General features: G+C 32.7%; 1 protein-coding gene across 6 annotated transcripts; it reads right to left on the bottom strand.

Moving 5' to 3' along the window:
* Positions 1–1,164: 1,164 nt before the first annotated feature.
* On the bottom strand, positions 1,165–16,964 carry SNL2 (SIN3-like 2). 6 transcript variants are annotated; one of them, XM_089716188.1, is made up of 24 exons: positions 16,625–16,963; positions 16,477–16,552; positions 15,697–15,942; positions 15,426–15,606; positions 15,226–15,324; positions 14,940–15,113; positions 14,477–14,774; positions 12,092–12,228; positions 10,691–10,754; positions 10,534–10,563; positions 10,178–10,362; positions 9,932–10,086; positions 9,688–9,809; positions 9,300–9,554; positions 7,764–8,441; positions 7,555–7,643; positions 6,683–7,300; positions 6,418–6,518; positions 5,174–5,312; positions 4,890–5,042; positions 4,114–4,277; positions 3,579–3,690; positions 1,691–1,863; positions 1,165–1,601 (listed from the first exon to the last, which is right to left on the bottom strand). In XM_089716188.1, exons 2-23 carry the CDS (start codon positions 16,548–16,550, stop codon positions 1,723–1,725), a joined length of 4,215 nt encoding a protein of 1,404 aa, XP_089572314.1. In that variant the 5' UTR covers positions 16,551–16,552; positions 16,625–16,963; the 3' UTR covers positions 1,165–1,601; positions 1,691–1,722. The 6 variants fall into 6 exon arrangements, 5 of the variants coding, with proteins under 5 accessions (XP_089572314.1, XP_089572313.1, XP_089572312.1 ...); XM_089716187.1 differs by having other exon boundaries at positions 10,178–10,371; XM_089716186.1 differs by having other exon boundaries at positions 10,679–10,754.
* Between the last annotated feature and the right edge of the window lie 10,528 nt (positions 16,965–27,492).

The raw sequence follows: 27,492 nt of genomic DNA on the forward strand, positions 1-27,492 counted from the left end.
ACACTAAACCATACCCAAGATATAGTGTAAGGGTAAGACCCGATGCAACCTTTATAAAAATCATGATAAACACGATTAATATTCTTAAAAATTATAATCAACTAAATTTTAGTCGAATGAGTTGACATTGTACTTTATTTTCCAGAATGCTAATATTGGAACCCAAATGGAATTATTTTAGTTGAGAGTTTATTCCTGAATATTAAAAACGGATTTTAGCAATTTCAGAAAAAAAGAGAGAATTTTAGCTTCAAGTGCATCCACACACTTACTTTTATTTATTTATTTATTTGGACTGTTGGATTATTGGTAGAATGGAGACATGTGATAGCATGTGCTATATATAACAAAATTATATTATTTTATTAATGTTCATGCTTATTTTTATACAGTATATTCTTCACAATTAGTACCATTTATTGACATTCCGAGGACCTTGAATACGGCTATACAGTTTTAATTAATTTATTAAATTTATTAATTAATATTATTATAGTTCTCTGAGTTTGCACATTGAGCAATACTGAACGTATAAAATGCAGTGTTGGTATATAATTGTTTCCAAATTCAAAAAAGGCGTCTATTTTAAGCACATGAGACAATAAGGAGCCTCCAATTATACAAGTCACATATCTACAGATTATTCTTTTTCTTTCCTGCTAAATATATAAATTCACTCTTAAATTTTATAATACTTTATGATATGTACAGATTATTTTTTTTCTTTCCGGATAAATACATAAATTCGCTCTTAAATTTTGTAATACTATATGACATCTTCAACTTATATTTTAACCTATTAAACACTTTATAAAATTATACTTATAAACACTTCGATGCTTTAACTTGCAGAATTATTTTATTGAAAATTTGGAAGTTCAATGCAATATAAAGTTCAAGATAGGAATAAATAAATAATGACACGTCAATATAACAGGAAAAACCCTGAATAATGACCAAATAAATAAATAAATAAATAAAAGGAATTACAGAGATTTATCAGTAATAGGAAACACATCAATATAACCTCTTCAACAAACTCCACCAATAAAGAATCTGTATATCAAATAATAATTTCTGCTGATACCATGTTATAAAAAGAAAAGGAAAGGAGAGAGAGAGAGAGAGAGAGAGAGAGAGAATGAGTACAAAGTCTCCAAAATCTGCAGAACAAAATTCTTATGCTCCTAAGAAAGAAAACTGGGAGCTTTATATAGACAATTTCAGTTTTACCCCATCTTATCATTTGTTCACTCTTACAGATTCAAGTTAGTTCCACTCTAGGAATTTAATTGAGCTCACTCAGATCCACAAACAGTAAGTGTGGCAAACTGTTAATGTGGGAAGACTATTAACAAAAAAAAAAAAAAAAAGGGAATATAGGCTCCTACCTACAACAACACAGAATAAGATAGATACATTTTCTACAAAAATAGGAATATCATGCATCAACCCTATTTACACCACCATGGCTCAAACAAGCTGCCCTTACAAAGTATTACACTCCTGAGCCGTTCTTGAGCCATTCCAAATTGGCATAAATATTACCTGAGGAAGTTGTCTCAAGAAAGTTTTTATACTTTCAATTGCGCCGAGGAGTTCTATACAAACAGAAAAGCTGGTGTTAAATATCTGACATGTTCAGTAGATGATAAGGTTTTACTACATTTATGAAGCTAATGATTTCTACCTCAAATCCAATGGAAAGGAAATCAGAAACTATCATGAGGCTGATAAGAATCTGTGAAAGCATTGTACTCGTGCCTGGACCTGATCATGATACATCGATTTTACTTGTGATGGGCTTCTTCTTTTCTTTCTCAATCGAAAGAAGAAATCCTCCGTGTCCAGAACATAGGAAATCTGCCAAACAATACTTAGATATTCAGACGTGACACTTCAAGGAAAGAGACAGTATACACAAAGATTATTTGAAAAAAAAAAAAAAAGACAAACAAACAAAAGAGTTGAAAACAAAAAGATGTACTGCTATGTGGAAGAGTTAAAAATAGGCCAAATGACAAGAAAAAAGCTCGAACTTTAGCCATCTTTATAATTTTGGCCAATTTTTTTAATTTTATCAATTGCTACTGTCGACTTATTATTATTATTATTATTATTATTATTATTTTACAATTGTAGCCTGTCTAGTGTCTGTCAAATTATCACTGATGTGGTCATTAACTATAAAAAAGTGAGCCCTACATATCAGAGGTGAATATTGTCTAATCAGTATGTCACTTTAAAAAACAAATTAAAAAAATATCTCTAGCTTGGTGTTGTTTTAAGCTAGGGCTCTTAACAAATTTTTGCAGGTGTTAAGCAAACAGCTTATCTCGAGATCTCAATTTTCCTCCCCGCTGTTGTTTCCAAATCCCTAAATTCCCTTGAATTATTCCTCCCATTCTTATATCACTTTAAATTCCTATTCTTGTTCCATGAATTACAACCAAAAGTCTATTCGATCCTTATTTTTCTTAATTTGATTGGCCTTTGTTATCAATTCTTCCAATTCTAGAAAATGAAGGCAAAATTAAATCTCACCACTCACTTAACTGCATCACCGGCACCGCCTATTCCACCGATGATAAGCCATACCCATATTCAAAAAAGCTTAACAGACTCCCTTGCATATTAGCCAAAGTACTTATCTTTATCCTCCACAATCAGAAAATTTTAGCACACCATTTTATGCATGTGGTGAGGTAATGTTTCTTTGATGCATGCAAGACCAGTTGGAAGGTCGGACTGAAAGTTCATAGGATGATTTCTCTGATATTGAGAAGAATAGGGATGGAAAGGAAAAGGAAGAACAAACGCTTGAATTGGGTGCAGAAAGAGATGAATCGGGCTCTGTCACTGGATTTAACTCGGTATGGCATGTTCAGGCATCAAAATTATTTTAGTTTGGCATCAAATTTTTATTAGTTATTTGACTTCTGATAACGATATTTGAATTGTGTTTTGTTTCATATGTTTGTCTGTTTCTATTTTTAATTGAATGCCTTTTGGTTTGGCTGTTTATTCTATCATGCACTTGTGTTGTTCCTGATAAAATAATTTAGGGATTTTCTTTTTGGTTTTTAATTTAGGGATTTGTTTGTTCTATCATGCACATGCACTTGTGTTTGTTATTAATTTGACGGACACTGATGAAGGCTACAATTGTTAAAAAAAGAAAAGGTCCACAGTATAAATTGATAAAATTAAAAGAATTGACCCAAATTGTAGGATTTCCAAAGTTCGAGCTTCTTTTTTTGTGATTTGGCCTTAAAAATACAACAAATTATGTGACATGGATATCATAGTTTATTTTGTTGAACAAATATACATGACTAACAAGTAAAAAACAATAGGCGACGTAGCCAAGCAATTACTCCAGTGACCGATTGAGGAAAATAATAAGCTAGACCTACAACTAGAGCGAAGATTAAATATATAGCCTTTCAATCATTTAGCACCTAAGCAAAGAAAATGGAAGCAGCAGTTGGTTTGATAACACAAGATAACAATCAAGAAGAGAACTCCAAATATAGAAAGGAAAAATGAGCGAATGGCCATCAGTGAAAGAAAGATACCTTGTACGAGTTACAGGAAATCTTACACTCCAAACCATTGAAAGTCTTAACACCTTCCATGGCCGTGCATAAAGCAGAATTTTCATCTAAGCCCATATATTTCCGCTTGTTTCTGCAAATCGTAACTAACAGATAGTCATATAACTGATGCAGTTGATTTCAATATCCACGTCATAGCAAAACATCCTTTCATATGAATGGGTTACTGATGATGGAATTTTGTACAGCTCCACTAACAGAACTAAACAAGGAGAAGAATGGGATCAGCAGGACGTTTACATGGGAACTAATCACTTCCATAAATAAAACTTTGCGCCTCCTCATTTTCCAGGGGAAGGCAGAGATAATTAGAAGATGCAAACAGCAAGCAGTTTAAAATGCATGCTGAAAGAACTAACAACAAAGGAAGGAAAGAGACTAGTAGGTCCAAACCACTTGATGCATGTCACTAGCATATTAACATAACTTAAAATGAGCCTTGCTTTCCCTCAGGGGATAAAGAGCAAATGATCTACTGAACTTATTATATCCCTACCTCTGCAGCACAATGCCATGCGGCTCCTTTTTGCTGGAAACAATAGACAGAAAATCATTGTGCAAATATGCTGCAAAATTAGGATCCATTGCAACTGCCAACACCTCAGGCTTTTCAGTAACATTGTCCATTAGTTGGATGGACAAACGAGATGGAGCAGGTGACTGCAGAAAGAACCCAAAAATAGCAAGTATTACATTAAAGTGAATAACAGCAGGAAAATTACTATATGCATATATAGGCACAAGGATGTGTTCTCAGACTAGGCATTACCACAGTTCTGGAGACGTTGGTTCTTGTTCTAAAGAAAGGTAGAACTGGAACAGAAACGTTCTTAGGCAGTTCCTAAGACGGTAATGAAACCTCTTTTTACTTTTTTTCAATTTATTTTTAGTTGTACCAGGAATATATAATAATAAATAGCAGTATTCAAATGAATAAACAGTTTAATAAAAAGACTTAAAATTTATTTTAAAAAATTACAATAAAAGAAAACATAAATTGGAAGTTCGTTTTATAATATTTCCTTTTTTTAACAGTTTCAAACCAAAACCACCGGTTTTAAATTGAAACTGCCGGCTCCTGTTCTAAAAGAACTGAGCCTTAAGTATATGGTTTCAATTTCTGTTTGAAACCAGAAGCCATTGACAACAGTTTAGTGACATTTTGACCGGTTTGGTTTCAGTTCATTGGAATGAACCATGGTCATGCCTAGCTCAACATCGATAAATAGATATACAGACAGACAGAGGGACAGTGAATGAAAAAACACTAACAAATTCCAAGCGATATATGTTCTCCTCGTGAAGAAGGAAGCGTGCATTATCATAATACACAGAGTCAACAGAGTTCCCAGCTTTCCGGGATCTTTCGTACTCATATAATTGAAGAAGCTTATTGTCCATATCATCAGTTGCAACAGTTTGAAGCTGCAGCAAGAACCACAATTCAGAATCATTGCTCCAAAAATATTGGATAAATACATAAAAGGGAGATTCTAATAAGCAAAAAAGAAAAAAAAAATGACAAATACATAAAATGGAGATTCTAATAAGCAAACCTGTTTGACCAATTTATATATTAATTTGTCTAGTGTGAATAACACATATGATTGGTTTCCAATAATAGCTCTGCATTCATCCTCAAACTTGGCATTATCAATAGATCCATCAAGCAAATTGTACAGCGCACTCACAAATCTGCAGCATATAAACAATGAAATTAATGCACACAACGGAATTCAAACTTGTTGCAGACAAGAAGAGCCAATTCACTACAATCTAGTCGGATCTCAGCATAATAAATGCTCTCACGAGCTCATTCATTCATTAAGGTTAGTGACCAGTACAAGTTCACCTGTTAAGCTCATTTAGTTTCTAGGTGAGTTTAAGCTCATTAATATTTGAACTTGTTAAACTCACAAGCAATTTGTTTGTCGGCTTGGTAGCTCATTCACAGACTCGTTAGTTTGTTTAGTGGTACAAGGCAACTCATTTATTGGTTCATAAACTAGAATGTTTTCTAAGCTCAACAGTAACTCAAATACAAGCAAATGTATTTTCCAGTTCCAAACTTGTATATGCTATCTATAGTATGTTATAATAAAGACATAACTAACACAATAATACTGACTTGTACACAGAAGTGTCACCAAAACAGCCAAAACTTTTTTATACCATGCAATAATGACTAATTTAGTCATAACAAATATTCACCCATATTCAAGTTATTGATTGCAATTATTTGCAAGTCATGTAAAAGTGTATAGTTTACACATCAAATAATTTAGAAATACAATTTTGAGTACACATGCTAATAAATTCAGCAGCTAATTATCAATAAACTCATGTATTGTGAGATAAGATTTTCATTTGAAGTATTGTCAATGCAACACTAATTTAATAATAGTGTATTGCATGCAAATTTCAATACTTAGATTGAGATATAAATTTTAAATTCTGGTTAGTACATAGAAATTTTATTCTTGTCACAATGGCATGGATCATCAGTTTATTAATGAGGAATGTTTCCTTGGGTTTATAAGAAAATTCAAACTAAAAATTGAAATATTAGGTCTCTTAACTGTTTTTTCTGTGATTTTTTGTCTATTAAAATACAACATAACTTATTTTTTGGGTGAATATTGTATTCTTCTTTAGTAATTTTTTTCAATAGGTTGAATGTTTAAATGAGCAAAGCTTATTTCATTACAATTTTAACAACTTAGCTCAAGTTCAAAATTGATCTCAAGCTCTAGCATATGCTTCAATCATTTACAACCCTAATGACTAGCAGGCATATTACCGGGAATATGAATTTGGAGATGTAGCATCCTTAGAATTTCTCCACTTCATTTCAGCAGAAGTTGAATTTGTTTTTGCTGACAAAATTCGTTCATAGAGAATCTGGTATATTCAAATAGTGAACAGCAAATCAGTCGCACTTAGAAGGAACCAAAAGTTAAAATTTTAAAAAGGATTTTTTTTTTTCTTTTCAATTTTAGTTCCATAGATGATGGAACGCTTTAAGAGAAGGATCCTTTTAAGTTGAGATGACTTGAGTTACATACTTGATGAAGTCTGAAAAGCACATAAAAATCATCATTTCCATAGAATTTCCGAGACTCTTTCCTTTCGCCATCAAATAAACCCCCTGGAACATACTTTACAAGAGGTTTCACAGATGAAAGAAACCGTTCTTGTAATGGCACATCTCCAGCAAACTGTGCCTCAGCCATCCCCTCAGCTTCACCTTCACTCTCAGCCTTCCCATCAACATCATCACGTTCTACATCTTCATCCTCTTCATGCTCTTCCCGAGAGCATTCATCACCAGCAGACTCACTGCCAGAAGCATCATCACCAGCCTCAGAAGCATTATCACTATCCTCATCATCAGCATCTAGGTCAACATCATTTTCTCCTCCAGCATTCTGACAATGTAACTCTTCCCCATTTCCAGGTTCATTTTGCCTGCTTTCAGCACCATGCTTTCCTTTGGGCATAGCCTGCATGCCATCGTCTCCATAGACAGCAAAATTGTCCTCCTCAAAATCACCATTGGGTGATAACTCACCCTCCTCTTTTTCAGCCTTCGAAGGTCCAGTTGATTCTTCATTATATCTACTAGATTTAGCACCAACCATCAACATTCCATTAGCTGGTAAGAAAATGCCAGCTTGAAGCACCTAAGAAAGAAAAACTAATCAAGAATCTCTTCCTTAACCATTTAAAGGAAGAATAAACAGAGAGCAATCAAAGAGTAGGAATTAAAACACAAGGCACAATCAACTAATATATCTGCTTCAGGCATCATCTGGCTGGTCTGCTTACTTCTGTGAGAAGTTGGAGGGTTGTGTAAAGCAAAGAAAAACTATTCTTTTTTTTTCACTTTAGCCATCACAAAATTAGCCTCCAATTCATTAAAACTTCAAATTCATACCTCTGGTGAAGGACCAATATCAGTACCAACTCTAAGTTTATGATCCTCAAGAGCAGCACCACCTGGAATGGACGGTATTGAACCAGATCCTTCAAATTCCAATGGCAGCAAAACAGAACAATCAGAATAAATCACCAATAACTATATCAATATCAACCAAATACCAAGAACCATTGAAAAATATATTACAGAACTGATTCAAAACACACCTGCCATCCCACTGATGCTGGTTCTTCCATGACTTCGTTCCAATCCTACTGTAAGAGATGTTTTGGAATCAGCTACTACCTGACCTGAGGCAATTTGTGTGTTAAATCCGGATATTCTGTCAGCTACATCAGTAACCTTGTTCTCTCTTTCTAGCCTAAGGGTATTACATGTCAGATCATCTTTATAAACACAATCTAATTCAAGTAAACTATCTTTAGTCAAACTATCATTTGCCAAACTTGGCCCACAAGAGTTCGCTAGCTCTGTTGATATGTTTTCATCTTCATTGCTAGTTGATTTTGACGGCTTGGAATTCAATGCACTAGGATCAGCACCATTTTCTGCTATGCCTAATGTAGTACAATTCCCAGGCTGATGCACACTTTTTCTGTCAACTTCAGAATTCTCCAAGCCATTAGAACGAGAACCAATGCCAAGCATTGGCTCCATAAATGTAGTCCAGAGCCTCATAACTTTATTCAATTGATCTTTGGTTGAGCAGACCTCTTCACATGAGTATTGGACAAGTTTATACAAATCTTCATGGATGCTCATATCAGAGTATTCATACTGCAAATGCGGAACAACAGGTTGTCGGTTCCCAGCAGCAAAAGCTAACAGAACATCATCTTCCTTCTGTTGCTTCTCTTTTAATTCCTTGATCTCAGACACCAAGGCTGTGTTAAGTTGGGACAAGCAGTGAGTTGGAAGAACCAGTGAGCATTGTACTAAAGGCAATAAAATGTAAGGATACACAAAATACAAGCATAATAGCTAAGCATACAGATTACTTTTTTTTTTTTTTATTTAAATTAGGACAACCAGTGAGCAATTTATTAAAGGGAAGCATATGCGAGCTAGAATCCTATTTCATTCTTTATATCACCAAACTTTAAATATTTGTTTAGGTAACCAGTCCAAGATTGGATGAGCTCCCTCCCTGTCAATCATTCCATTAGGTAAAACAGCTAGTAGTTGAAAAGGATAACCTGACTTAAAGATGCATGTGATACAATAAAATAAAGTAAAAAAGTCTTGAAAAGAAATATCTTTTAGCACATGCAGATAATTACTAGAGAAGATGCTACACATAAAAGTCTATTCTTTAAACAATAGGAGACACTCTTTGTTGTCTTCAGACAAAAATGTAAAGTGCTTCAGCAGATCTATATGTAGATTTAATCATCAAGGGATAATTAGCTAGATGAAAAATATTCTCCCAAGCATTCTATAGACGTTGCCCTAAGTGATTAAGGATTAGTTGAGTTGAGTTCATAAAAATGCTCCAGACAAGCAGAATGTCACAGAATTATTAAGCTAGCTGCCTAACCGAAAATATGTATTTGCAATATGCTGCATGGTTTTCTCCTAGAAAAGGTTATAGTAATTTCATACACAATATCCACTCATTGTAATATACCAAAATTTCCCTGCAAGTAAATGAACAGGTGCATGATCTGATGGCCAATATATAAAGATTGTATGCATAAAATAACTCAATTTATTGTAACTGATTTTTTAAAAATTGGACTTACATCTTGTGCTCAAGTTCTTTGAATCTTGTTGCTTGAAATAGAAGCTGCGGTGATCCAGTGATTTGTAATGGTTTTTTGTATAAATTTCAGCCCAAACCTTATTAAAATCTGCTCGACACCGGGTCCACTCTTCTTGTTTCTGCTTTAGGCGAGTTAATATAACAGGAAGGGCAAGAGCTGGGTTCTTACGTAATATGTCCATAACATCAAGGCCATGGTCCCCATACAAGCGCTCAATGCACCTTAAATTTAGAGCTGCAAGAAAAAAGGAAAAAGAAAAACCGAAAGGCCATCAGTAAAAAAAAAAAAATCTAAATCTCAAATAAAGGAAGTCCGAAAATAGTTAATCTCAAATCTATTTTACTACATAATTAACCCTGAAACTAACCAGTAAAATGGTCTTCAATAATGATTGGACTGTCTATTTTATTTTCATTGATGCTGTTTAACAATTCTTCTGCCCGTTTAGCTGTGGAGGTCACAGACTCCAACAACATGTCCAGCTCAAATCTAGTATAAAAAAATTAAAACTCTAAAGTTACTTTCGTAAGAGGTCCAAAAATTCACCGAATAAGATAAGAATAATAGAGAAATGAGGACTGTGCCATACACAAGCAAGCATTTTTTTTTACCTATCATCTTCACATCTGAACAAGCTTTCTTCATATTGATTTCTGCGCATATGTTTAAACGAGTAATCCTCACTTCCTGAAGTTACAGAGACCCAGTGGTCATTTAATACTAGTGCACCAAGCTGTGATCTCGAGCTTGCTGAGGGTATTGGATACTGCAAATATGTAAGTACCAAGTTAAACATCAGTGCAGAACTAATAGAAAGTATCAACAAGAACAAGACAAACGTTATTAAGACTTCATACATCATCTGGAAGAAGCCGGTAGCTTGGAGTACAACGTTGACAGTTGGAAAGGTCAAGCTCTTGAATGGATTTTGCCATATATTTTTCCCTGTATCTTTCCTTATCTTTAGCAACATCCAGTTCGCGCTTCTGCTCTTTATCTTTGTCCTCCACTTTCAATGATCTTGATGCATGTCCATCAGTACCTGGTGATTCTGCAATCAACACATCAGTATCATTACCTTTTACAAAATACTGGAGGGATAAACGCCCCTGAGATGTCCAGTATCTCAGGGAAATAAAAATAAAATAAAAAGAATGACAAACTAACAGCTTTATTATCAAGGGGGGAAAAAAAGAAATATCAGTTTACATACTTTTGCTCATAACACCAGCAAGGAATCCATCTGCAATAAAGATGTTAATCAGAAGCCCATTAGGAATAAGGAAGTCAAAGCAAAACCAACATCAATTGAAACCCAAAGCAAATAGCTTCACTAACAGCAATTTCCAACAGTTTACCAATATTCTCACATCGCTCAAAGAAATCATTGAACTCTTCCATGAGATCAGGATACTTTCCAAGTAAATCAGCCACCTGAAATGCAGAGATATTTTATAGATACTACAAATTGGAAAAAGGTGAACTAAAATTAAGAAACATGCTCCTCTAAATTTGCATCACCAATGCTTGAGCAGACCATAAATTGAACAATGAAAGATCGCATCAGGTTGGTTTTTTTATTCAATGGCTACTTATAGCTTTAGTAGCTGTTCATGATCCAGAATCAGGCAAGCCCAAACTTCTTTAGGCCATACTAGATGGAAGGACCAAAAGATGAAGGACCAAAAGATGGCTTTAGTAGTCGAGTAAAATCCCAAGCTTGGGAAAACTATTTTTCAAAAAATCAATATGCAGACGACCATCTCTCCATGCAGCTATGCTGGAATCACTAACGCAAAATGTAAATTGTAATAGAGCACAAGAGTACTAATTCAACAAATTATATTCAAGTTGGCAGTTTTAAATGTGAGTTGTGAATTCCACAATGTGTTGAGTAATATAAAAGATGGTTGGACTAGATTCAAGCATTGGGATTAGTTCATGTCTTTCACATTACATTAGTTCCAGATTATATATAAATCTCATTGAGATTTAACTGTAAATCTGCTAAACAAATGAGTGGCTGAGTTAAGTGATAAAATTCAAAATGGCCCCAATGAGCATAGCAGCATGCTTTTTGTAGACTAAATAAAGTTTCATAACAACTTAGCTCAGCTCAGTCCAGTTCACACCTATTGCTAACATAGAAGTAGGGATTTTAGAGTTCAATAGTGGGCCATTCTACTATTCATTCTAAAAATATAAGGATTTATGAGTTATTGGCTGTGATCACAATTTATGAAATAATCTGTAGGATCAATTCTTAGAAAACTTGTAGTTTGGAATTCCTCAGCAGACCTTTTAGAAAAGAATACCCTCCAGCTTTTAAAACTTCAACCACTTCTAAGAACTCGAAATAACAACCTAATAAATCAGCATTAAGCTTGTACAAGCACAACATTTGCACACAAACACGACAATGAAGAGATAACATACAAAATAAAATTTTATAATAAATATTATAAAATCGAGAGTACTTTCAGCTACACATGGATTATGTTAGATGGTAACTTCCAAACATTACAATGATTGCAAGTTTTCAGGCATATTATGTGAAGCAATAAATTATGTGCTTTACTTTCTTGTCAACTTGAAGCAAAATTACAAACAAATTGTGGCTCCTAAAAATTATCATCATTGATCAACTGATAATAATTGTTGTACCAACCAAGAAGAAAGGGAAGTACATGAATAGAGACAAGTTCCACAAAAATAAATTGATTTGCAGATTTCAAACAACTGAAAACTCATTGAGATGATTCGATACATACCAAATTTTGCAAATCATTCTTTTTTATTATTCCATTGCTGTAAATATTAAGGCACTTCAAAAAGGCCTGGTAATCATCTGAATTAACCAACTTCTCCTTAACTTTCTCACAGAATATGAATCCTTGGTTATACATGCCTGGCAAAAGAATTGAGCAGGCACAAAGTCAATAATTGACGAGTTGTAAAACATAAAGCCAAGAGAGAGACACTTAACAAGTAAAAGAGATGAAATCTAATTATTTCAAAACAAGACAGGCACATGGCAGTACACAGACAATCATCATAATAAAGTCATACAAAAAGCAAGAAATCTCATTCTCAGAGATGCAATAGGTGATCTACAGGAACAGCAGATATTTAAACAAGATAAATATCAGAGTCCCTGGGCTAAATCATTGACCACAAAAGTGAATATATGTTGATTTGGGTTTCATTCCATCAACTGAAGCAAAATCACAAAAACTAGTAGGATTTGGCCAATTTGTCAAATCGAGAATCGAAATCATTATTTTTTTGAATCGGGGATCGAGATCGAATCATAAGATTTGGTAAATCAACAAAATTTTATTCATTCTATCAAAAGATACTAAAAATTCAATTGCAAATCATAAAATAAAAGAGAATTCAATTACTTAAGTAGTGTTGGGACCTGATTGTAATTGAGAAGAGTGTAATTGTAACAGTGTAAATTATTTTGGACATTAATTGTAAATACTTTGTTGCACTATGACGTGGCAGTTATTGAATGGCAGTACACAGTCCGCTGATGCAAATATGGACAGATTAGTCATTTCTCAATTAATAAAAACCTATTCAGTTTCTTTCTCTCTTTAATTCTCTGTGATTCTTGCTCTCTTCGTATCTCCTTTCTTTCTCTCTTCTCTCTCTTCGCATCTGCTTTCTCCTTCTCTTTTCATTTTTATTCTCTCTGCTTATTTCTACTTATTTCTCATTAAATAAACATGGTTTGGCATTGCACAAAATGATTCTATATTATCTTTAATTTTTCTCCAATTGGTTTGAATCGTGTGAATCTACTAATTCACTGCGATTCAGACGATTCACATGCAATTCCAACGATTCGCCTATTATTCATGTGTAACTCCGATTCACCATGAGATTCGTATCATTGGGTATGAAAATTGACTCAAATCGTACAATTCGAATTGTGAATAGCACGATTCTGATGACAGTGGGATTTCTCACCCTCAGTTCACAGTACATAAAAAATATTATGGAGCAATATGTCAAATAGCATTTAACCTAAAACAAATTCAAAATTTAGAAAAAGCCTTTCACATTTAAGAGAAAATCACCATGCTTCCCAGGTAGGTGTATTTGTTTATTAACAAAAAGGTCAAACATGTATGTCTTCGGCCATAAGGGTTCCATTTTATAAAATGTTTCAAAGAAAGCACTGAGGACGTTTCCAGGCATTGAACCATAAACAACAATATCCACTAGGACAATTTTAAGAAACAACATAATATAATAGCACATAGGGTAAACTGCGTTTAGGTCCTCAGCTTTGCCCAGTTTAACAAGTCAAGAAAAAAGTTCACTGATTTACAACCCACCCAAAGTCTTTACTTCATTTATAATGGTTAAATCCAGATGACCAAGAAAACTACAATATCACAAGCATGCCCTTAGAACCAATTGGCTAATGTTGTAACATAATAGTTAAGTTCAACTTTTCAAATAAGCAATTAAGTTCAACTTTTTGAATAAGCAAACCTTTAAAAATTATTATATAGATGTTCACAGATTAGCTAATCACTAATTTCTAATCCAACTTTACATTTCTCAACACTTAAGAAATTAGGTTCATGGACTTTGTATTGTGCAAGTTAAAAGTCTTAATTATTGTTTTGTAACTCAGTTACAACTGATACTGTTTTTATTTTCATAGAACACAGGTGGTTATTTTAGAGTAGTAAATTTTGTTGTTAATGTTTACAGCATAAGTTATCTCTTTATATGTAATAATTTTTTTAAAACATGATTGTTTTTGGTGAATTTTCAAAACTTAACATTCTTTTTTTTTTTTTCTTAGGATAGCATGTGATATGTTATTTAGCTCCCAGATTGTAAAAAGTTATACATGTATGTGTGTGTGTGTGTGTGTGTAACAAGCTACTAAGTGCAGTTACATTAAAATGGACTGGTCCCTAAATTTTTGAAAATTTTGTCCTAATCTGGAAACAAGCTGACTAAAATGTAATACACACCAATATCTCCAAAGAACAGACTAGCAATATGCAGTAAATCAAAACTCTTTTCTGCACCAGAACAACAAATGATAGAATTACAGAACCCTAATGCAAGCGATAAATAATAAGGATATGTAACCAACTATTTTGGGAATAGCATGAGTGACTTACTCTTTAAATTGTCTTTGTCATCATAAGAAGAAATGTTAGAGTTAATTCCAAAACCTTCAACCTTCCGAGAAGATTTCCTTTTGTCTGGAAACCGCTGCAAACTGAAGTCTCTGTTGCTGTCATGCTCAGGCTCTCTATCATCTTGATCACGATTTCTCCTATCTCTATTCTCCTTCTCAGCACGCTTTCTCTGTTCTTTGTGCACTTTCATCATTGCTTTGTCATCATCTAGCTCAGGTCGATCGACGCTTAGGTCACGTTCAGTGTTAGAAGTAACAATCCTATCCCGCCGACGTTGCTAAAGGAGATTCATTTGCTCACCAATAAGAATCCATTTAATGGAGATGATACATTGCATTTATATAAGGTTAATTGAATTGAATAACTTCACTTTTCTAAGATAGATTATAAATTTCAGTTGAGTAAGCAAATCCAATAGAAAAGCATGCATAACTGCAATCACCTTGTCCATATGCATTTGCCGCGATGCAGGTGCAGTAGGGTTCCGCTCATTGTACCGCTGGATGGAATTTCGGCCATATGGAGCAGTTTGGGTCATGGGTGCCACTGAAGTATCTGGTAAAAATCTAGTGAACTCATCAAGCAAATCTCGATGATCCTCAAACAGAGCAGCAACCTAAAAAATGATTAATTAAAAAAGAATACTAAGATCAGCAGGGCGATCGTCAAGCGCCTATCCATATCAAGAGCAACCATAAATAGCTAAAGGCAATAATAGTAATTTTTACCTCGCTGTAGACCTCATTTATGTCCTTATGCTCCTTCCGATACATGTTTAAAATGTCCAAAAATGATTTATAAACATGTTCATCATTTTCGAAACGTTTCTGTAAACATGACATACATCAGTCATAACTCGAAAGTCAAGAAACTTTGGCTGCATTTTCCTAAAAAAAATGAAATAAAATAAAGATTGTTACTTTTTCACCTTTATCTTGTAAACAAAATTGATAGCTTCCTCATGTTCAACTGTTTTCTTTGGTGGAGCCTCATCGTCATCCAAGGTTATTTCATATCCCTTGGGCAAGAAAGTGTTAAATCCAAAGATCAAGTTATTATGACCTTTGAACAACTCTTTTACTCTTGCAATGACACCAGCAGTGTCAGTTCTGTAAGAAACAACAGAGCAGCAATAATCTATTAACAGCCAAAAAATCAACACCCATTCACTCACAAAATTAAAAGGTATTGATAGAGACCTTTGAGCCTTGAAATCTTTCATGACCTCAAGGAACAAGTCATATTTTTCTCTCTGGTCTTGAAACATTTCCTTCACTTCCTTGAGATAAGCTAAGGCATCACTGGTAGTTAGTTTCTGTGAGGTACTGCTGCCTCCACCAGCACCACCTCCGCCTCCTCCTCCTCCTCCTCCTCCAACAACAACAACTCCACCACCCCCTCCTGCACCTCCTCCTCCACTTCCAGGAATCGGTGATTGCCCATAGCTTCATAACCAAAAGAAACGGGGAAAAACAAATGAGATATACGCTAATTACCCCAAACCACTAAACCCTATAGCATGCTTAACTACAAATGCTACTATATGCTGATATTGATTTCTTCTGAAGCCAAACGAATAACTTACTAGACAACAACAAAAAGTCAACACTATTATTCTTTTAGGTTTAACATTTTACCCACAAATTCCGAAAGACTTAATAGTTTGTGGCTACTCAGCTTCAGATTTAAACAAAATATGCAATCCCCAAAGAAGTTTTCATATGGATTTCCCCTCAAAAGAAGCACATAATGCGAAGCCTAACTGAAGCATGATTCAAACATATACTAAATAAGGCCTATGCAACCCTAAATCACTAGTACAAAGTTAAATTCAACACTTCACACAGAAAACCAAAAAAGCAAAAGCATTAAAATAAAATCATTACTTCACAACAAACAAAAACAATGACCATTTCAAATAGTACCTAAAGCAATAAGCAACTATAACTCCAGAGAAGTAGAAAAATTAAGAAACTCACGATTCTCCACGCGAACCAGTAAAAGGCCGTTTAAATTGCGAACCTACGTAACCGTCGTCTCTTATTCTCTTCATACCTAAATAAACCAAAGGAATCAATTTATCGGAAAATGAATCACACAAATAAAAATAAGCGAAAAGGAACTCACTTTCTTCTCCTTATTTATTCTATTACAAACAGTGAGTCAGATCTCAAAGCAGAAGCAGAAACTACGCTCTTATTGATCGCATAAAAATACTGCAGAAACAGAAGGATTTCTTCTTCTCTCTTTGAGCTTTGAGTTATTATTCAATGTTGAGAGAATAGAGTTTATTTGCAGAGGAAGCAATTGAAGGCGAGAGAGATGCAGTGGTAAGTAATTTGAAGAGAAACGTGAAAAGTGAATAACTACTATACAAATCTCCCAAAGTGTCGTTTTGATTTTCGAAAATGTTGAGAAGAGGAGAGGAGAAGAGAAGAGAGAGAGGAGATGGCTTGAGTTTGGGGGTTTTGAATCGGATCGTTCTAAATTTGGAAACTTTTTGGTACCCGCTGTCTTTGTATGGGTCGGGTATTCTGGATATGGCGTCGGATAATCCATATCAGTTTCGTACTCGACGCGTAAAAATTATCATATTCGGGTCGATGTAATATAGAAAACCCAGACCATCAAGCTACTCCCAATCCATCGATTAATACCCAAAACCAGTAGACAGAGTATAAAACGATGTCGTTGGACTTGGAAAACAATCAAATTTGATTGTTGAAATTTGAAAACCAAAACTATATATATATGAAGCAGTGACTTAGAAGGACAAAAATAGATTTATCATTTTATACCATCAAATACACAAGTAAATATATATTACATATGGTCAAAAGTTTTTTTAATGAAAATAGTATAAATAACCATAAAATAATAAAGATATTTTATATAAATTATAACTCTCTATAGGAAAGAAACAATTTTAAATGTTATTATAATTTTAAAGTTCGATTTTCATTAAAAAATTATTTTTCTAAGTAGATGTAGAGTTAGTTCATGTATTTTATTTTTATTACATTTTGTATATTTATAATTTGTACTTCAAAATGAATGGTTTAATATAGAAAGAATGTATGAAATTTGATATTGACGTATTATTATGAAAAATATATAGTCTGCCATAAAAACTACATAGAAATGATAATTTATCATAGTGTTTAAAAATATTAAATTGAATTATATATTATAATTGTTTGATAATTTTATTTAAATTATGATTAAATAGCTATTTCTTTAATTTTTAAAATTTAAAACTTCTTTTCATATTTGTTAAAGCAAATGAAATTACGAAAATACATTATATAGACTATAACTTATAGTAAAAAGAAGAAAACTCAACTTTGAATAAATTTAAAATTTAATCAATTTAATTTCATACATTAAATAGAATCATGAATTATAATATTAAATCTATCTCTTTGAATAAATTAAATATCATATTTCCTAAAATTTTTTAAAAGTTGCTAAGTTTTAACTAAATAAACAATAATAAACAACTGAATTGAAAAATAATTTTATAATATTATCATGACACTTTAGGCAAATCTCACATCGGCTAAGCACCAGATGAAAGTCATATACATAAAAATGGATAAGCGTTAGACTAGCAAGAGGCATATTTTGAGGGTGATGGATCGTCACTCTCAAGGATAAAAACCATGCAGGCTGTAAAAAAACAACGAACAATATCTTACTAAGTCTGGCTAGTGGTGGGGCAAACCTCAGCGAGGATGTTACATGGTGCCTGTATTTGTTTTCTTACTTGCATAGGAAAATTTTAAAGACTTCATTAAAAATAATAAAAATTGAAATTGTCTAAAAGGTTGCTTTCGTTAATTGATTATTTTAACACCACCATCATTTTAATAACTTGCAATCTTTTTGTCAGTTTCCTCTCCATCTTCGAGTGCCCTTTTTCCCTCTCCGTTCATATTCTCCTCCGTACATCTTCTTCTTTCCATGCTTAATCCTCTACGACTGATCAGTCGATGACGATTAACATAGAAAGAAAAATATCACTATCAACATCTTCTTCTTTCCCTTTCCGATCAAAATCCAAACAGAATGGTCCATTACCAACATAATTTTACAATTAAGATTAAAGGTAAGTAACTATCTATTTGCTTCTCTGATCTCTTCTATTTATTGCTTGCCTTAAAATTAACAAAAATGGAATTTGTAAGCTTGATAATTCATCTAGATGGTCAATACCCCGACAAAAGTATGCCTCTATTTCCTCCTCTTTATGCTATTCTCATTTTTTTCACCGGTTTATCAATATTGATCTCTGATTTCTCTATTTCTTTTGATCTATGTTGGTGTTTTTGTTCGTTCTTTGCTTATCTGATTTATTCTATTTACTACTTGCTTTAAAATTGACAGAAATAAATCTTGTAAGTCATGATAATTCCTCTAGATGGTCGATGCCCCTTCTCTCTATGCTATACATCTTTTTTTGTCAAGCTAACTATAAATCTTTTTTTTTTTTTTTTTGGCTATTGATGTTCATAGATAATGGACTCGTTACTGGAATGGGTTTGTAACAGTCTTACTTAAAATCATTGTTGCAATTAATTGGAACCAATATCATCTTTGTACATATACGTTGCACATATGAATCATGGTTTGTACATATCTAACCAATTGAACGATTATGTTTTTTTTTTTTTTTTTTGGATTTACACATTATAGTTATTACTACTTTAGATTGAATATACATCTTTTCTTTTTGTTTTGTTTTCGATGTTCATAGATAATAGACTTGCTGTTGGAATGGGTTAGTAAGGCCTCTTTCGTACACTTACTATCATATTCTGTAATTGTTAGGATATATCTTGCATATATTCTATTGTTATTGTATATATCTATTTTTAGTTAGTATATATTTAGTTACCATAGTTTTAGCAATCAGTTAGCTGATTTGTAGCCTAACATTCCTCTTGTAACTTGTATATACTGTTTCATGATCAATGCAATAGGCACGGAATTGGTTTCCTTCATGGTATCAGATACTCTTACGATCCTTTTCTCCTAACCCTAGCCGCACCTCTCTTCTTCTCCATTCTCCTTCTCTCTTTTTCAAACTCTTCTACATGGCAGACTCACTCAAGTTTCATTCCGCCCTCACCATTACTAATGTTAAATCTCTTGTTCCTGTCACATTAGACAATGAGCACGGTTTGTATCATTCTTGGGCTACCTTGTTTACCAATCTTGCTAGGGTGCATGATCTTTACGATCATTTGGTTCCACCCATGGAGGAGAAGGCTAAGACTGCCTATGAGGCGGCTAAGTCGGCTGATCCAACTCTTTAGGGGCGTTTGGATGTCGTTGTCTTACAATGGATTTACAACACCATTTCTAACGACCTTCTTCACGCTATCATCAAACGCAATGACACAGTAGAGGGGGCGTGGAATCGTCTTGAAGCTCTTTTTCAGGACAACAAAGCCTCTCGGGCTACCCATCTCGAGGAGGACTTTACAAACGCTGTTTTTGAGGATTTCAACTCGATCGATAATTATTGTAATCACCTACAATCTCTGGCGAACAGGTTGGCTGATGTTGATGCTCCGGTAACAAATGGTCGTCTGGTTTTACGTCTCACCGGATCCTTACCAGAGGCGTATGGTGGTATGGTGGACTTTATACAAAATCAAGAGCCTTTGCCCTCCTTTGAGAGTTGTCATTCGAGGCTGAAAATGGTGGAGCGTACCATTAAGGCCCGTCACGCTCGTGAAAATGGTGGTTCTGGTAGCAGGTCCGGTGGTGCCGCCATGGTTGCTGCTCATTCTTCTATGATGTCTGACTCCTCTGCAAGCAACAAACGCAACAACAATAATAAAGGGAGGGGGAATTCGAAAAACAATGGGAAGAAAAAGGCCCAACAAAATTATAATGGGGCCGGTGCTAGTCAGCCGACACATCATCAGCAACAGTGGCAGCCACGTCAGCAGGCCCCTCCGCCACAGTGGCAGCAGATGTGGCAGCCTGGTTGGGGGTGGGTGGACTATTCCGCCTTGCCCTTTTCCCGCTTACTCCTGGCAGCCAAGGCCCAATCCAGCGGCCCAACGTCCTACCTCTCCTGGGTCAGGCTTACTTGGGCCCCGACCTCAAGTTTTCAATGTTGTTGCTCCTTCTGCTTCTAGCTTCACAACCACCAACATTGAGGCCGCTATGCATGCCCTTTCATTCTCTCAACCTGATGGTAACTACTACATGGATACCGGTGCTACATCTCACATGACGGCGGATGCAGATATTCTCTCTTCTTATTTCAATTCAAGCAATAAGCATCATAACATTGTTGTTGGTAGTGGTCATTTACTTCCAATTGTTGGTCACGGTCGCACTACATTGCCTCCCCTTCTCCACCATTTACCCTAAACAATGTGTTACATGCTCCCCAACTCATTAAAAATTTGGTCTCTATTCGTAAATTTACTACTGATAATATGGTTTCTATCTCTTTCGACCCTTTTAGTTTCTCTGTTAATGACTTACAGACGGGGACCAGACTATTGAGATGTGATAGCACTGGGGACTTATATCCACTTTTCTCCAACTCTCAAGCCATTTCTTTCAACAAATCACAATCAATACCCTGCTGCTGAGTATTCCCATCACCTACAAGACGAGCTTTATAGCGCTCAAAAGAAACATCAGATTTATATTTGTGATGAAAAATCCACATAGACCGAATTACATTCACATTAGGAGGTCTAGGCACTAATTCCCAAGTCTTATTATCAATTAAAGCATTAAATTCATCCAACATTGCACTTTTCCAATTATGGTCACTAAGGGCACTAATAGGATTTTTTGGAATAGGAGATATATCCGTAGTGGTGGAAGTGTGGTAATTAGAAGAGTATTTAGGGTTGGGTTTAAAAATGCCATGCGAAGCACTAGTGGTCATGCGTATTGAAGCTGGATTAATAGGCCTTGGAGTGGTGTGAGGAATGGACAAAGGTGTGGAGTGCATAGACAGGGTTGGGCCAAGGGGAAGAGAGGATGGGCCAGAGGAGTGGACCGGACTACTTGAGGTAGAGTCGTCCAAGTGAGAAGAAGGAGTAGTGGATTGCAGTTGAATTGGGCCCAACGGAGTGGCAGACCGTGTGTGGGCAGCAGGAGAAGCTGCTGAATCTGGGCCCGTGTGAGACTGTGACCCAGAGTGAGAAAGAGAGGACGAGTTGGGCTATGGGTTTGGGTCAGGCTGCAGATTTTATGGTGTGGTAGTTTCAGTGATATAATGTAATACTTGAGGATTAATATTATCACTCAAAAAATCATAATTTGAAGGTTGTGGGTTGTGTAGTTTGGAAAAAGGAAATTCGATTTCAACACAACGAACATGACGACAAATTATGATTTTACCACTAGACATGTCATAACATTTGGAGCCACGATGATTAGGAGGCGGACCTAAATAAGCACAAGGAGTTGACCTTTCTTGTAATTTATGAATAGTAGAAGAGGGAAATAATGGGAAAAATAAGCAACCAAAAACACGCAAACTCGAATAATTAGGATCACTTTGATAAAGGATTTGAGCGGGTGATTGATAAGCATACGAGAACCTTCCGCTTCGACTGAGGGGGTGTGTTCGAATATATCCCGCATATATTCTATTGTTATTGTATATATGTGACATCCTACTGAATCGAGTCGTTGCATAGAGTCGAGTCGAGTCGGGCCGAACTAGAACCCGGTTCGAGCCATTTAACGCCAGACTGTGGTAGAATGGGATGTAACTTAAAAAAAGTAAGAGAAGTGGATTTACTTGCATAAAACAAAAAGATTAAGGTATAAGGAGTAGGACTTACTTGCACTAAAATAGTAAGTTGAGGTATTAAAATGTAACATGTAGAAAATGTAGGTATTATTTGGTAATTGTACCATACAATTAAAGAGATAGTTGGGAAGTATACGAGACTTCCATTTCAGTTTGCTTTCTTCATTTTCTTCATCTTCATCTTCAACGTCTTCTTCATCTTCATCTTCCTCTTTATCTCCTTCATCTTCCTCTTTATCTCCTTCATCTTTCTCTTCATCTCCTTCCCTTCTCCATCAATTTTCATGTGATTTAAACACTAAATTCAACCTAGAACTCTATCCAAGTAAGTAGCTTTTCTTAAAGTTCATACTTTTGTGATATTTTAGATGATTTATAAGAGTTATTATGTATAGGAGAGGGGAGCTCAAAGTAGGAGGAAAAGGAAGTTAAGAAGAAGCTTTAAAGCTCTTTTGGTTGAAGGTTTGATATCTCTTTTAGTTTTTTCACATTTTCTTGCATGAATACTTGTGTAGTGTGTTGATAATGAAAACATATATTACTCAATGTTGAATTAGAGGTCTGTAAATGGTGATAATGCATGGGATGAATTGAATGAATGAAGTAGATATTTTTAGTATCTCAAAGATTTTATTGCTTATTATTGTGGAATCGTGTTCTCATGTCAATGAACCTCTGCATGAAAAGTTGAATTTTCTAATTAAAAATTTTGGTTCCCTTTTTTGAAATTCAATTTAGCTATTTTCAGAACATTTGAGATATTTGAACTCACTTTTATTTTTTGTATGACTGGATTTCACATGATAATTTATTCTCCTCTCCTCCCGTATGATAATTTTAGTATTTGAAAGCATTTTTATTGGCAAGCACAAACAAACAAATAATTGACCTACATTATTATGGCTTCTCTAGGAATTAGTGAAGAGAAAGCATTTTTATTTTTGTTATTAGAGTGTATATTCTTCAAAAGTTATATACTCTAATTTGCCATTATTATTATTTCTTTTTTTAGTAGTTTTTGAAAGGTTAAATTATTTGGAATTCATAATTAAATCGATATTTATTGGAATATCTTTTCTTCATCTAATATAAAACATGATGAATTAAATTATCCATGGTACATTTCGTTGGAATTGAAAAATTAATTAGAATCATGAATAGTAAGAAATTCAATTATTTGGTTTCATAGGTGGCATCATTGAAATTATACATTTCAAACTGAGTAAATATTTATTAAAATTTCATAAAGAAAATGACTTTTTGAATTGCACAGTTTCAAACTGAGAGTAATAATGGAGAAAGAATATTTAGCAACAATTGATTATAGGCATCATTTTAGTATTTTAGATAATTAAAATTAAAACTTTTTTTAAAGGAGTTAAAATTGAGTCAATACACGTTAAAGATTTGTAAAGAAAATCAAATTTCAAAATTTGTACGTTACTTTCTTTAAATGGAAGCAGACGTTAGTTACCTTATATAATTAAGCTTTAATAGGAATTAATTTTTAAAAAAAATTAATGTTCAAAATTTGAATCTTACTTTTTTTTATATAGAAGCAAACGTAAGTTGTCTTATATAATTGAGCTTTAATAGGAATTAATTTTTAAAGAAAATCAACGTTCAAAATTTGAATGTCACCATCTGGAGAGTGGAATTCAAAACGAAATTAAATGCTTCATTTTAGTGGTTTAAAATCTTATAATAAATATTAATTGCCTTTCATAATTCTACATTAACAATGTTAATAATTAATAATACTAATTGTGCAAAAAATGTTATTATTGCATTAATAATACTTATAATATTAGATTTTGATTTTCATATTATTCCTTTTATTACAAACATTATAACCATTAAATTATACAGTTTCACACTGAGAGTAATAATGGAGAAAGAGTATTTTGTAACAATTAAATTATAAACATCATTTAGTATTTTACATAATTAAAATTAAAATTGTGTTTTTTTCTAAAGGAGTTAAAATTGAGTTAGTATACGTTAATGACTCGTAAAGAAAATCAAATCTCAAAAATTTGAATGCTACATTCTTTAAATGGAAGCAAACTTTAGTTGTCTTATATGATTGAGCTTTCATAGAAATTAAAATTGAGTCAACAAATACTAATGATTTTTAAAGAAAATCAATGATCACAATTTGAATGTTGTCTTTTTTAATGGAGACTAGAATTCAAAACGAAATTAAATTCTTCATTTTAGTGATTTAAAATCTTCTAATAAAAGTTCATTGCCTTTTGTAATTCTGCCTTAATAAAATTAATAATACTAATTGTGCAAAAAAAAAAATGTTATTATTACATTAATAATAATTATAATATTAGATTTCAATATTCTTCCTTTTATTATAAATGTTACAAACATTAACCTTTTATTATTTTTTCTAAAATCAACATTAGTTTTTTAAGCTTTTCAAATAAAACAAACGTTTCTTGTGCCTAAAAAAGAAGAAGACATTTTAAAGTGTATATAAAAAAACTCGGTGTTTTTGTTTTTTTTCTCAAGTGCCTTTTGGTATTCTTTTGTTTAATCATTATTGCATGGATTGTTTAAAATCAAACAGACGTTTCTTATACGTAAAGAAGAACAAAGAGAAGAGAATTTGAATTGTTTCTCAATCTCAAAGTGTTTGTTTTCTTCCTCAATGCCCTAAGGTATTACAAGAACTATTTAACGTTTGTGTGTTTATGTGAATAATAAAACTACAATTGCGAAGTTGAAACGTTTAGAATTAGTAGTTTGTCTTTGCAATATCTTTAATATATATAGTTCATGTTGAATGATAAAATTACATTCGATCTTTCATTTCAAATATTATCAGTATAAATATTATCAGTATGACTATGAAAAACTCTTTTCTTCGTGAAATAAATAGAATAAGAGATGATTAGTCGATAATGGTTAGATTTTTCTTTTCTTAAAAGGTTATAACTATTTTTGAAAACCTTTTAGATATTTAGATATTAAGCTTGCTTGATTTGACTTTTTGATGATATAAAACATGATTTTAATGAGTGAAAGTGATGCTTGATGAGTATACGATACTGTCTATGTCTTAAAATGATTTTGTAATGTTTTCATGAATTTTTTAAGCCATGACCAAATAAGAGAGCTCCTGCCCCACCGTCGTTCAATGTGTGTATTTTATTTATTTTTAATTAAAATCTTAATTAATATGTTGGAACAATGAAATCATGCATGCCATTTAAATTTAAGTTGTGTTTAATTTTGACGACTTATATTTTTTATTGATTGATATTGCTGATTAATGATATTTATTTTGGTATTTTATCAATTAAAAAGTGATTTTATGCTATGGACTGATTGGATATTTTTCAAATTATATGGACTGTTTTGAGATATTTTCCAAGGACTTGGTAACATTTCCCTAAGCTTGGAGCGTTATGGAATAAATTTGATAAAATATGGAGTAATTAAGGAGGATTAAAAAACTAATTGAATGATTAATTGAAAATTTTAATTAATTATCACCTATATTGAGGACATGTAACATTTCGACAATATAAGTATTGATATTATAATTGAAACCTTAATTAAGGATTAAGTATGGACTAGAGTAAAGAAAATTAATTAACATTTCCATGTATTCCACGTGGGTCCAATTCATAATAATCAAGGACTTTAAGGATCAAATGGTAAATTAACATTAATTAAGATGATAATTAATCATGATTAGTGTTAATTTGGTGATGACAATAATCTAAATGGTTAGTTATAATTTAACTATTTAGATTAGTAATTATTAGATAATATTTAAATTAATTAGGTGATTAGTTGATAAATAATTATTAAATTAATTAGGTAGTTTATACAATAATTTGGCAATTGAAATGAATTATTGGATTCAACAATCCTCATTAGGTAAATTAATTTATCAATTCATCAATTTAAGTCTCAATTATGAAAATTTAAGAAAGTATGGAATTATGAATTATTTAGATGATATTTTGTTAAATTGAAATTACTGCATTAGGATTTGTGCCGTTTATGAATTAAATGATGATTATGTGAGAATATGATTTTAATTGAATTAAAGTCATGTGAAATGAATTATTAAGTTATAAATGAATATTTTATGAATGGTAACTTTAATATGATTGTATGAAATTATGTTGAAATTGAAAATTTATGTGATTATAAGTATGATTATGTAATTTAATTGTGAAATAGAAGAAATTGTTTATGATAAAATATATTGATATAAAAAATATGAATTTATGAAAAATGAATTTTATGATAAGGAATATTTTTCAGATTGTAAAAGGAATTACTAGAGTAATTATGCGACCGAATTTTTATTATGGACATTGTTATAAATAATGATATGAACTAAATTGTATGTAATAAATATTTTTACTGACCTTAGTCTATTTGGTTGAGTCAATTGTTGTATAGAGGTATGACATATAATAGAAAAAATAATACTGTCTACATATGATATAGGAGGCTAATGAACGCCATTTTATAAAAGCTTATGAACTCCACTCTTATGGACACTAACGAACCTCAATTTTTAGATATGAGCATTTGATTTCGAACGACAGCTCATATGATGTTTTCAAGTCGTAGATTTGTTGTGAAATTCGCTGTCTACTATTTAATTCTTCTAAGTATACTAAAGGTCTAATTAAAAATATAATTTTTATAAATTAATTAAATAATTAAATATATTGTTCATGTGGAAATATACTGAAATATGTAATGCTATGATTTAATATGATTTTATGCTATTAAATGATACATGATTATTGGATTTCATGTTATTGTTGTATTTGAATATTTTACTATGTGACTAAATTATGCTATGAATGTTGAATGTTGTCTGATTATGATAAAATATTGTGTTAGGAGAACGTGTGATATTATGAAAGCTTATGTATATTTTCCCGTTATAAATAGAAAAATAAAAATCATTAAGCTTTATGCTTAGATTGTTGACTTGTCACATGCAAGTTGGTGATATGTTTTTGTCTTATATTATTTAAATTTTTAAAAATTTATATAAAATTAATGTGAATATAATGGTTAATTAATAAAACAAACAGTGTGTATACATACATATACTTCATATCATCATTTATCTAGATATATAGATATAACAATAAAATATTATATATGTATATTTAAAATTAAAATTTTTAACAAACATAAACAAAAA

Source organism: Jatropha curcas, chromosome 11, assembly GCF_041381405.1.
Source record: "Jatropha curcas cultivar XTBG-Jc1 chromosome 11, XTBG_Jcur_1.0, whole genome shotgun sequence".
NCBI classification, from domain to species: domain Eukaryota; kingdom Viridiplantae; phylum Streptophyta; class Magnoliopsida; order Malpighiales; family Euphorbiaceae; genus Jatropha; species Jatropha curcas.

Coding starts and splice junctions, on each gene's coding strand:
- SNL2 (XM_089716185.1), bottom strand. CDS start 16,550: ATGAAGAGAATAAGAGACGACGGTTACGTAGGTTCGCAATTTAAACGG. Junction 12,229..14,476: donor TGACAAAGACAATTTAAAGA/GTAAGTCACTCA, acceptor TTCTTTTGCCAG/GCATGTATAACCAAGGATTC. Junction 4,278..4,889: donor ACATATATCGCTTGGAATTT/GTTAGTGTTTTT, acceptor TTCTTTCTGCAG/TCACCTGCTCCATCTCGTTT.